Source organism: Curcuma longa, chromosome 13 (assembly GCF_044706935.1).
Source record: "Curcuma longa cultivar G26 ecotype Majalengka, Jawa Barat chromosome 13, ITB_CL_G26_1.1, whole genome shotgun sequence".
Lineage (NCBI taxonomy): Eukaryota > Viridiplantae > Streptophyta > Magnoliopsida > Zingiberales > Zingiberaceae > Curcuma > Curcuma longa.
The window spans coordinates 3,506,348-3,518,612 of record NC_133873.1 but is presented as its reverse complement, the minus strand read 5'-3'; the positions used below and the strand labels follow the sequence as shown (position 1 = coordinate 3,518,612).

General features: G+C 38.5%; 1 protein-coding gene across 2 annotated transcripts; it reads right to left on the bottom strand.

Moving 5' to 3' along the window:
• Positions 1-6,419: 6,419 nt before the first annotated feature.
• LOC141844337 (homeobox protein ATH1-like) lies at positions 6,420-10,778 on the bottom strand. Of its 2 annotated transcripts, XM_074732373.1 has the most exons (7): positions 10,695-10,778; positions 10,425-10,498; positions 8,963-9,103; positions 7,558-8,866; positions 7,006-7,364; positions 6,880-6,940; positions 6,420-6,761 (listed from the first exon to the last, which is right to left on the bottom strand). In XM_074732373.1, exons 4-7 carry the CDS (start codon positions 8,731-8,733, stop codon positions 6,603-6,605), a joined length of 1,755 nt encoding a protein of 584 aa, XP_074588474.1. In that variant the 5' UTR covers positions 8,734-8,866; positions 8,963-9,103; positions 10,425-10,498; positions 10,695-10,778; the 3' UTR covers positions 6,420-6,602. The 2 variants fall into 2 exon arrangements, with proteins under 2 accessions (XP_074588474.1, XP_074588476.1); XM_074732375.1 differs by lacking the exons at positions 10,425-10,498; positions 10,695-10,778 and adding an exon at positions 9,769-10,029.
• Between the last annotated feature and the right edge of the window lie 1,487 nt (positions 10,779-12,265).

The following is a 12,265-nucleotide window of genomic DNA, read 5'->3' as shown; positions in this document are numbered from 1 at the left end:
AAGTCCTAGTAGGTCGGGGTGGACCGAGGGGCAGGAGTCTGGTGGGTCGAAGATTCAGACATCAAACGGAGGCTTTCCGTTTGAGGGGGGTCTGTGGTCCTTTGTTTGAGGGGGGGGGGGGGATTGTTGGGTTGCAAAGGTGCAAACATAGTCCCACATCTAAAACACATGGGAAAGATCATGGGTTTAAAAGGATGGAAAGTATCTCCATTGGTATGAGGCCTTTGGGAAGAGCCCAAGAACAAAGTCATGAGGGCTTAGGCCCAAAGTGGACAATATCATGTCATTGTGGAGATACGAACATCCTTTTGGACCCAACACTTGCAAAGTCTAATTTTCTTCGTCTTTCTCTTTCAAACTCTTACACTCTCTCACGCAAGTGAGCCTTCCATTTTCTAACCTAGCGTTGACTTGATTGTCAAAGGGACCACAACGGCAACGTCGACCCTGACTGACATGCTTCGATTCGCAAGACACAGATAGCGAGCACATCAGAGGACCCACCTCAACCACAATCCTAAAGGAGGATGGAGAGGAGGAACCCGAGTGGGTGAAGAATGACTCCATCAAAATGACATTGCCTGTGGGAAGAGATACAAAAAAGTTACGATGGTTAGCACTAGGAGAACTACAATAGAGCATTAATCGGTCTTCTCTATGATAATCATCAAGACAACCAGAGGCCCAATTTCGTGGAAGCAACTCTCACACATAGTTGACACAATTGTCAAAGAAGTTTTACAACAAGGCTCTACTCCCCGTGCTAAGGGAGAAGAGGAAGTGGTCTTAGTCGAAGTCGAGGAAGCACCCATAGCCGAGCCCACAACACATAGCTCAAAGGGAGCCACTTTGACCTATCACACTAGCAAAAGGTAGGTAGGTCCTATACCGGTACAAGAATGAAAAGTAGCCTCACAACAAATGTCATTCTCTGAGGACATATTGAAGGAGGAGTTATCGCAATATTTTCGACCGCCTCATATCCCTGAGTACAAGGGTGCTTCTGACCCAAAGGGACTGTTGTATTCTTGCGCCATATCTCTAGTTCAACGAGGTGTCCGCTAACTCCTCTAAGTTTATTTAACCTTAAGCAGAGATCCATGAATCCCTACATGAGTATATACAGTGGTTCACTCATGCAGCACGAGAGATACCTTCAGCGAAATTTGAAATCTTGACGGGCAGCTTCACCCAAGGATTTAAAGAAGGAGACTTCTTCCACTCCTTAGCTAAGAATCCCTTGTCAGACTACGATGAGATTCTCATTAGGCTGAGAAGTACATCAATGTGGAGGAACGACAAGAGTAGAGGTCCCCGATTGGTCGAGGCCCCGGAACACTACTCGAAGCAATGACTCCCTCCATGACCCACTTAGCCTCACCATCAACCCTATTTCACTCTTCTACGAGTTTCGAAAGAGAGAGCAATGCTAATCTATGATGAACATCAACTTTTGAGGAGATCATGGGATTCAGAACAGGGTCCTAGATGGCCACAAGCTCCTACCTTTTGTCTTTCAATAGGAATATGGACACTACACCCGCGACTATCAAGGGTTGGATCGGGAGTTGGAACGGCTCATTGGAGCCTATCCTCAAATGCAGGTCTTGCTCATTGGTCCAGACCCTTATTGACAGTTACAACCTCCCCATTATGCTTGAAGTCAAGGCCGCTTGAGCTTTGCTTGATTAGCACCATGCTAGAACAATCCAATAGCTGAGCAACAGATGAGGCCACTGGCTCAAGATAATCAACACGTCCAGGGGTTCATTAACATAATCTCTGGAGGGGCCACAGATAGTTATTCCAATCAAGCTTAGAAAAGACATAACCGATCGAAATGTATGACCATCATCGGGCTAGCAGCCAAGCTGGGACCCACACTGAGATATTGACCCAATGATTTAGAGGGCATCATCACCTCTCATAACGATGCTTTGGTAATTTGATTGAAATAAAAAGCTACTATTGCTAACTTCAATGTTGCTTAAGTTTTTATTAACACAAGTAGCTTGGTCAATATCCTCTTCTGGGTGGCTGGAGAATAGATGAGCATAACCATTGAAGACTTATAGGATGTTAACACTCCCCTACTTTCCAGATTCTTGCTTCATCTCAACTCGAGCATGTAGAACAATCACTAGGTCGTCGCCACATCCAAGAACCACTCTCCTTTGGAGCAGAGCCTAGATGCGTGTATTATTCTAGCTACTTTCACTATAATGGACACTCATTCCTGAATAGTGGCTTACCACATCATACTAGGTCAGCTAAGCTTCAACGCTCTCTATCAATTTGAGCAAACTTGGCTCAATCACGATCGAATTCGATCTTGATCTTCTTATCACCAAAAATCATAGATCAAATTATGCCACATAACACAAATATAATCAAATCAATTCATTAAACAATTTATTTTCATGTAAAAATCCAAAAATGAGCAACGAAGTCGGGGAGGCAAAAGGAGATTAGCAAGTACCACGTCGTCTAGGTCAGTTAAGCTTCAGCGCTCTACCAACAGTGGCCTCTCCTTATACACCAAAAGATCAAATTCTCTGTGAGCAACGAAGTCAGGGAGGCAAAAGGGGATTAGCAAGTAACTCAAATATTATGTGGAGATTATTCGAGCTTGCTAGAAGAGGAAGAGCAAAAAGAGCAACATATGGATGTATACATAGTACAAGGAGAGAGTTCTCGTTCATATCTAAACAATAAACTGAAGTGTTTGTGGTGGTTCCTTCTTACTCAAAGAGGACTACTCAAATTTTCAAAGATCTCGTAGCCGATCTAAAGGAATCATTAGTTTGTTGTTGGGTAAAGAATCAAGACATCCTTACTCGATCACTTGATGATTTGATAGGAGTCAACCCATGTCGGTATAGATAACTTTGATAGGGCCAGAAAGGGATGAGCACCAACATATGTTGGATCTTTTTCTGCCCTAAGAGTGAGAGAACTTGATCATTATAATATTTTTATTTTTGATATTGACTAGTTGGTGTTTACTAAAGGAACTAAGTCCAAGCAAATATTAGAAGATTTATTAGAAAATCGACTCGAAAATTATGAAAGGCATCCTAAGCAGTAAAAGATAGAGGATGGACGTGATTCAAGCATAACATAGTGATTAAGTTAGTTAGTTTGAAGGTCTCGAGGATTGCAAACATAAGAATGACCTAATTAAGGAGGATTATGAATTTCCATGAATAGGGATAGGTGCACATAACCATCCAAAATTGATAAATTAAATTAAATTAAAAATCTTAGTTTATTTATTTAATTTGAGTTTGTATGGGTAGCTTAAATATATCATTTGCGTCATAAAATTTTACAGAATAAAATAGTATGTTAATTAATTTAGTATCTTATTATTATTTGTTGATGATGTTTATGAATTTAAAGGAAATTTATGAGAGATGAATGTTTATTTGTTTTTGATTTTATATACATAGACCTATACATATTCAAGTTGGGTAAAGTTGACGGCCGTTTAGTGTGTCTCAAGTTGTGGCGCAAGCGGAGGTTGCTTTGATATTGGGAACACGGGAGCTAGGGGGCTGTTTGAGACAGTGGAAGCTAGGAAGGAGGAGGAGTCACGTGATGTACTTTATGTAAATTTTATGGGTACAATTGGGTAGATAGATTAGGTGAGGTAAGGTGAGGTCACCAGGAGTGTTTATTTTTTAAAAAAATTGTTTCTGCCATAAATATTATAAAACCTACTGCTAAATCCTCAATTGCTCAAAAAAAAAAATCACTCAATCCATTTAATGTATGTATGTATTTAAAATTAAGATATTTTTTTAAAAAGATATCATTTTTACAGAAAATAGAATGAAAAGTAAAGTGATTTAAATTTTATCATAAATTTTTAGAAATTATTACATGTTAAGAAAAATCCAAAATATAATTTAAAATACTATAAATTTTAAGAAGAATGATGAGAAATTTTATTAAAAACAGATACGTGATCATTTTTTATTAGATTTTAAATTTAGATATATAAATTATTAAAGTCTTCTCGTGCTTTTAAAGTGATTAAATGATATATAGCATATGTAGCATATGTAGTTATTTTCCTCTCAAGTTTTGAATTTATTCGCGGTTCAAACATGTTAAGGGTGATCGAATATTTGACAGGTGGAAAGTCTATCTATGAAACTAACTAGTCCTAATTGAAATTTAGACACGGATAAACCTAGTAGGTTAGACCTATAGGGTAAGGTTTAGGTAAGTCTAATAGGTTAGAGAGACTACAGGGAAGACTTAGGTTGCTAGTGTGTTTGTATGCTTATCTTGTAGGAACTAGAAGTTGAAAGCAAAACTAAAGAAGCATAAGAGGAGCAAACAGAATCAGCCGAACCAAGTTTGAGGTCAACTTAGGTCAAATCTGAGTTGACTAGATCTGGATGCTTGGATGTTACTCCAGGCGCCCACACAGTCTAGGCGACCTTGGATGGTCCAGGTGCCCAGATCAAGAAGAATTAGTCCCGATAAAGATCAAAGAGATGAGATCGGATCAGATTGGCTTGGGGCATCCAAAAAGGGATCCGGGCACCCAGAAGCGTTTTTATAAGAGGCCTCAACGTGCACCACAAGGACAACTTTTCTTCTATCAATCTTTTATCCTACGATGCTGCTAAACGCGAATAGAGCCAAGCTCGTGCAATCGGAAAAGCTCCATGGAAGGTGTGTTGCACTCAGGACTTTTGGATTGGCCTCTGCACGTTTGCTTGGTTATTTTCTTTTAAATCTTACTTTTGTACTTGTAATTTATTATTATTTTAGACGGTAAGATGAGTTTCTCCATCTCTGAAAAAGTTCTAGAAAGGAGATCATTAGTGAACAGGTGCCTTCTATACATAGATCTTGAATGTACTAACCTTGGAAATTAAGAACCAAGTAAATCCGCATATCCTGTGATTGTTTTTTAATATCCGCTATGACTTTTTTTATAGAACGAGCAAATGACAATCTTACTATTCACCTCCCTCGAGCATGCACCGATTCTACAGAATCGAACTGTAGTTATTTTATATAATTTTAATTTAAATATACTTAAATTAAAGTTTAAATAATTCGAATCAAACTTGAATTTGAGTTATTTCGAACTATAATTTGATTTACTCAAATCAAAGTTCGAACAATTCGAATCGAGAATTCAAGTTCGAAGTTTATTTCAAATCGAGTTCGAACTAAAATTTCAAATTAAATATCAATATTTTTATATTATTTGATTCGTTAGCAGCTTACTTTTTTTTCTACAAAAAGGTGAAATCTGCCACCCCAGTGACCCCACACGGTCGGCCCCACAACTATTTGTGAGGAGGTAAATCGAGAAACTGCAGTTGATCACGACGGAGGAGAGTATTACTCGGCTTCGTCAAGATTTGAACCCTTACCCTCTTCTACAAATTCATTCCATCATAATCAATTCAACTATGTCCGAAGGCATTAGCAAACTACTTTGCATGTACATGGATTGCTTTCTAACAATCTTTCATTAAGGCCGACACATCTACGGTGATTGCCTAAAAACATAATCTGTAGAATTAGTAAGTGCATCCAAAATGGAACAACATATAACTATTTCTTTTGTGACTTTGGATTTGCAGAATTATATTGATAATCTTTCCAACATTATTTTCTTAAGGCAAGTTTGCAGACTAACATAATTTGTTAAATGACTTTATAAAGAAAAGACCGTGTGCCAATCAAAAATAATAAGGCATTTTACACATAAGTTTAAGAATTAACTAAATCACTTATCCAACTTTCATAATACTCAAATTATATATTATATTCTCAAATACTTTTTCTCAATAGCGTAAATTGAGAGTCGTGAATTTTTAAACTTATAAAGGTTCGATAAAATTTATTACAAATTCATTATATGACTTAAGACAATTATCAATATCATTAATGAATTCTTAAGACTCTCCTTATTCAAAAAATATCAAACTTTTAAATTTTTGAATGGTATAAACTCATCAATCAATTTCATCTAAAATTGACCGATGAATTTAGAAAACTTGGAATTAATTCAAATAAAAAATAATGCACTCCTAAAAATTTCCTATATATATATCCTCAGATTTAAATTAAATAACTAAATTAAATAATATAAATTGAGAATAATAAATTTTAATTTATTATTCTCAATTCACGCTATCAAATTTAAATTTGAAAACATAAATACATAAAAAAAATTTATTGATTTTGATTTAAAAATTTTTAAATCCATTTAATAGACCTATATATTAAAAAAGAGAGTATTTCGAGGATTTGAATATTATGAAAGTTGAATTCGTAATTACGCAGCTAAATAAAATGCCGAAAATAATATTTTGAGGAGAACAAATTCTAATAACATTTTGAGGGAAAAAATCTCCTTGCATATTACTTAAACATGTGCTGAGGCATGGATACACTTGGAGACCAAATTTGACATATCCCAATATGCATATACAGAATCTCGGATCGACAGTAGAAGAACCAATAAGTGCAAATGATAACATCACTTTCTCACCACGAAGAAGAGATTTGCCATGGCCAAATGCTGAGAATTACTTAAAACAGTTCTTCTAGTAAAGCTTGGATCTTCAGCTGACTCGAAAACTCGGACCGCAAAGGTTTCCATTTTCACTCCTGCTTTCACCATCCACTGCTTCATCTGTTCTCTTTTTGTTGAGTTCTGAGTACATGTCTTCGATCATCGGTTTCCAAAGGCGCACACGAGCATTTATAAACCAATTCGACACCTAACATCAAGGCAAGAACAAGTGTGCATGATTTCTTGATAACTAGACCCAATCTAAACTAAGGGAGACGCGTAAATTACACAACCAAGGATTGACTATAGGAAGCTAGTCCTTGTACCTGGCTCCGAGTCAAGCCACTTTTTATTGCAAGTAAATGCTTCTCATTGTCTTTTGGGTACCTGAGATCATCCACACTGTTCTAAGTTGATCACAGAATTGATGCAGAACAAATTTAACAACTTACGGATGCAAAAAGTTCTCGAACATCCAAGTCCGTAGAACGGAGACAGATTTTTCAGGCAAACCTCTCTGTGGCCTCCAAGATTGTTGTTCACTCTTCCTCAGCTGTTGCAGAGCCCACTGCTTCTGGAGCAATGAGGATTCAAGGTTCTTTTCCTTTCCTTTGAGGTTTTCGGTGCCAGATTGTTGAGCAATCAGAATAGCCAGACTAGTAATTCTCCTTTTTAAGCTGTTATATAGTGAAGAAACTGAATGTAATGTGAAGTGAGCATGGCGGTCGGAGGTGCTTGACTGGATTAGGGAAACAAAAGAGGTCCTGACATCTTGCATCTGCTCCAAGCAGTGATTGTAACTGTGATCCACCTACAATTTTGAAAAAAAAAATGTGTAAGAGACTTTTGCCAACAGAATGAAAGATTGTGTATAAACAAGAAGGCCATATCGATGAGACATTTAACAGAAATGGTGAATTAGCAAGTGAAATACCAGAAGTATCTTATGTAGAAGAGGTTGATCATACATTAATAAAATACCAAGAATATCTTTCACTACTTACCAATTGAAGCATTGTTAGCAGCTCACTTTTCTTTCTATTAGTTTCCTGGCACATTTGAGAATCCACATTGTCCAGAGTTTCAGTTTGCCCAAATGCAAGTAGCAATTCCGAAACAGTTATAGGGTGTTCCGGCGTGCTAGAGCAGCTTGAAGAAAAAGACACTTTAGCCTCCCCATCAATTGCATCCGGTGAATCATCCATGTTGTTGAAATCCGCTAGTGCACATGTAGCAAATTCAGCAAGAACTTCTTGCACTGCATGGAGATATTTCGATCTTGACAACATATGGGATAACTGAACAAAGCGAGAAGAGCTGTGATTTAGAGAAGGCTTCTCAGTGCATGCATTATTCTCCTTTTGTGCCATTATCAAACAGAAATCATTGAGAGAGCTTTGGTTAGCATGATTGGAGGCTTGAAACTCAGTCGAACGGCGTGCACTGTCTGCTGATGTAACTTGAGTTACAGCTGAACAGCTTATCTCAGAGCATTGATCAGCAATATTGCCAGTGTCAGTGAGACATGGCTGACAGGAACCAACGCTGAGAGAAAGCTCACTACCTGGAGCCGGTGCAGGGTTGCCATAAGCATGACAGAAATTCCAATTCGGGTCGTGACAGTTCCAACCAGGCAGTGAACTCTTCTTTACATGATAGGATGGTTGAACTACACTGAATGTTTTGCCTAAAGGCACTTGATGACCTACCAATTCACTCTGATTCCATGGACAACCAGCATTGTCATTTTTAGATGCAAGCAGATTGATATCACTTGGAAGTGACGAAGGAACTATCTTATCCTCCCCGGTACTGTTTTTCGGCACACAGGTGGTGGAAGATAAAAGATTAGCAAGTGAAGTGGCAGAAAGGGAAGTTCCTGAAAAATGCTCGCGTAGGCCAGCATTGGCAATGGATCGATCAAATGAATCATTACCAATCTGAGTAAAGGTTCTAGAAAACGAGGTGTCACTGAATGGACTAGCTTCACTGCTTGTCAAATAAACATCAGCAGTTGCTGTGTCTTGAACTGTTGAAATAAAGAGATTACCGGCAAACATTTGCCTGTGGATGTTGTTGCCTGGTATGCCTGACTGGAGAAAAGAACCAAAGGTTGGATCAAGAATCATGTTACTTTGACTAAAATTGAGGAATGAGCCATTGAAAATGTCATTCTCCATCCCAGTCCAAGATGCTGGAATTGCACTCTCAGGAAGTGCTATTGCTGGTCTACTTGATTTGCTGAACTATCGAGTTTCAAGTACCACTTCGATTTTGAAAGAAAATCTTTTTTGCTAAACATTCATCTCACCACTGTAGACAAAATGGCTTAGGTTTTCAATGTTTAGCCAGGCATATATCACAAAGGAAAAAAAGGAAATAAAGCTGAACTTTATGAAGCATACATACACAGAATCCTCATTCTTCTCAAACTCCAAATCATACACTTGATGGTAAATGATCATCCAACAAAAAGATTAAGAATCGCAACACGAAATGCAACATGACTGGGTTCTTCCTTCAAGAAACAAGGCACAACATAGTATTGATCTGAAATGAAAAGCTTTGGTGTTAGGTAACATTGAATAAGTGATAATGACCGAGGATGAAAAATGTTAAAATAGACATCCCCTCATGTTTTTGTTGTGATAAAAAACCCACAAGTCATGTGTTATCATCTAATGACTTGAGTTTCTCGATAGGGCAAAAAAGGTCGTAAACTTTGTATGTGTATTTTCGACCAACTGCTTGCTTGCGTAGTTGCACACCATCAATCTCATGCTGAGTAACATGCATGCTAAAAACTGCGATAAAATCTCTCACTGCTAAAGGAGATGCTATTCAGATCTGTACATGCACTTGCACTAACTCAACTTACACCTTAGATGTTACAAAATAGTTGAATAGAAGGCTCCTAACTTATAAGCTTCTAAAATAATAGTACAAACAAGATCAAATGCACAATGTTTCCTAGCATCCTCCGCATCAAAATGATCAAACCATGTATAATGTTCAAATGAGAGTGAAAACTATTCGCTGTTAATGTACTTTTGATTGAATAAATATAAAGTTCAAGTAGGTGAAGGAACACCAAGGTAGCAACAACAGAAGATTTTCACAGGTATTAAACAAAATTCGAGCTTTCAAAGCAAATAAAAGGGACAAAAAATAATTTACCCAGGCAGAAGAGCATTTAAACCTTCTAAAAAACCAACCTCTCTTGACTGTTCATCTTTACTCAGACAATAAGCTACCAAAGGAATAACCAAAGAGCTAAAGTGGGAGGGCATTGGAGCTCAGATCCAAATCACGTTTGAGACTTGTGCCATTGTGTTTTAGTTTTCCTAATGGGAAGAAATCTCCATTCATTCGGCCAAAAAAGGGCAGCACTCATTTCCTTAAAGAATGCCTACAACAGATGGGTAATTCATGGCTCAAGAACAAGCAAGAAAACAATGGAGCACAGAATTCATCAGGCTTCCATCCTTTTCAGAACCACTTATAGAAGTTCCTTCTTTTCGAGTCATCAGGGCATTGGGTGGGTTTTCACCAGCACAAAATCCAAAAACATGGGGCCCCGAGCTGAAGAAGAATTATGCCCTTCCTCCCCTAGAAGAGCATATAGCCACTGTAGTTACACATGTGTGATTCGCTGTGATTTGATCAAAAATGAGGGAGAGAGTTTTCCTAAATTCCCAGTGCGAGCCCAAAAGGCAAACATATGAGACACAGTAAAGGTATGTATTTATGTCCCATGGTCGATCAAGATCTTTGCAAATTTCCTACTCCAACAACAACAACAAAGAAAAGAAAAAAAAAAAAGTTACTTTGCGAAGCCAGACAAGAGTTACAAGCATATTATATCGCTCACCTTTTCCCTATGATTGAGATGATGGCATTCTTCAAAGTTGAAATTTTGGAAGACCAATCATTCCTCCTATTCATCTGCACATAGTAAAAAGAAACCTCAAGGTTGATCTCATGCTCTATATGAGTATGTTAAATCGATTCATTTTTGGTTGTTCATCCACCAGAGCCAAATCAAAACACGCAATGCGGACACAGGTGCCCATTTCACTAGCTCATAAACTCTAAATATGAGGACAAAATAGGGATTGTCTTCTTCTTCTTCTGCATTTACCATGAATTCAGAAAGTGGGGGAGCAGCTTTGAAAGAGTCAGGGTCCCAGAAGCTTTTGCAGGTTAGGTTCATGTAGCATGGGTCCTCAATCAGTGCCATGCAATTGACACTAGAAAAAGGGAAATAAAAGAAAGAGAGGAGTCACACAAAGGAGGGAAACAACAAGGTGGGGAAGAAGAGCATTACTCCTTTTGTGCAGGCTTTTCGGGTCCCACATTTCTCCATGCCCTTCTCCTCCTTCATCAGCTCTTCTTCTCTCTGCAATTATGGTGGGCAGCAAAATATCTGCAGCCTCGCAGCAGGAGGCCCTCTCTCCTTACCTGCCTTTGAGCCCAAGTTGTTTGTTTAAAGAAAGAAAAGCTTGGGGGTGGGGATGAGGATTGACGGAGGTTGGAGAAGAGCTGCTTTCGTAGCGCCAGTGGTAGAAGTGAATGCATTTGCAAGGAAGAGGACAAAGTGATGTCAGCGAAATCTAACAGGGAGATTTCTGACAGATTTAATGGGTCAATAAACTAGCAGTTGCTCGCTTTCCTCATTCTCAACCACCAGCGTCGCTGAAGAATCGAGTAAAATAAAAAAGTCACCTGCGCTGCTTCAGAAGGGAAACTGGAGGCATGCACAGAAAATTTTTTTTAAAAATGTAGAATGTATATTTTTACTGTTCAACGCAAGAGGACAACAAGATTGCATCGAAGGCAATGATCCAAAACTGAACATGTTCTTGGTGAAGAAGAAAAAAATGAACCAGCTTTTCTGGATTCAATCTGATAGGGTTCAGGTCTCAATTGAAGAGCATGTCTTTGTACGCTAGCAGATGCAATGCACCTGTACATGAAGCTGCTGCTTCTGCTCTGAGAAATTGAACAGGGTGGACTCATCAATGAACTGCCACTTGATACTATCATTGAGGACTCACCCATCCTAAAAAAAACTGAAATTTTCATAATTTAGAAGAAGAAAAAACTCTTGCTCGTCCCTTTGTCTTGGTAAAGTAGGCAGTTCTTGTCCATTGGTGAACATACTTTTGATCTCGGGGAATCGATCAACAATAAAACGACAAGAAGGACAATGCAAAGGACAAGGAAAACCAAAGGCGTGTCCAACTATTTCCACACCATGATTAGTAGAGTTGCAGCACTCATGCTCCACGTACTACTGCAGGGTGCACAGTCGTCTGCGAAAAACTTTTACTTCTTGATATTTCATCATCATGGCTTTGTCACATTGCCAATAAATGTTGCTTCTTCCACTGCGATTGCTTTACTGGTCCTACTTGAACAACTTGATGTTCCCACATTTTGAGGGCGAACTGCATGCTCCCCACAACATGCAAGATGTTGAGCAAGAATATACAGAGACACCATTGTACAACTCTCGGTGTCGCCAAAAGGGGAAGAGCGGTAAGCAACACCATTTTAGAACATCTCCAGGCATCTTTAACAATGACATTTTGTTTCTTCAACAAATTAATCGTTGACAATGGAAAAGCTGTTGCTTCCTGAACGATGACTGCTGACAACTCTATATGTCAAGCTCCGAAACCACTCGCACTAAATTCTACAAGTGTAAAA

What these genes read in the sequence shown, in the direction of transcription:
- LOC141844337 (XM_074732373.1), bottom strand. Translation starts at nt 8,733, where the DNA reads ATGGAGAATGACATTTTCAATGGCTCATTCCTCAATTTTAGTCAAAGT. An exon ending in TTCGAGAACTTTTTGCATCC is followed by an intron (nt 6,941 to 7,005) that starts GTAAGTTGTTAA and finishes GGATGATCTCAG; the next exon opens with GTACCCAAAAGACAATGAGA. An exon ending in GTGGCTTGACTCGGAGCCAG is followed by an intron (nt 6,762 to 6,879) that starts GTACAAGGACTA and finishes CCTTGATGTTAG; the next exon opens with GTGTCGAATTGGTTTATAAA.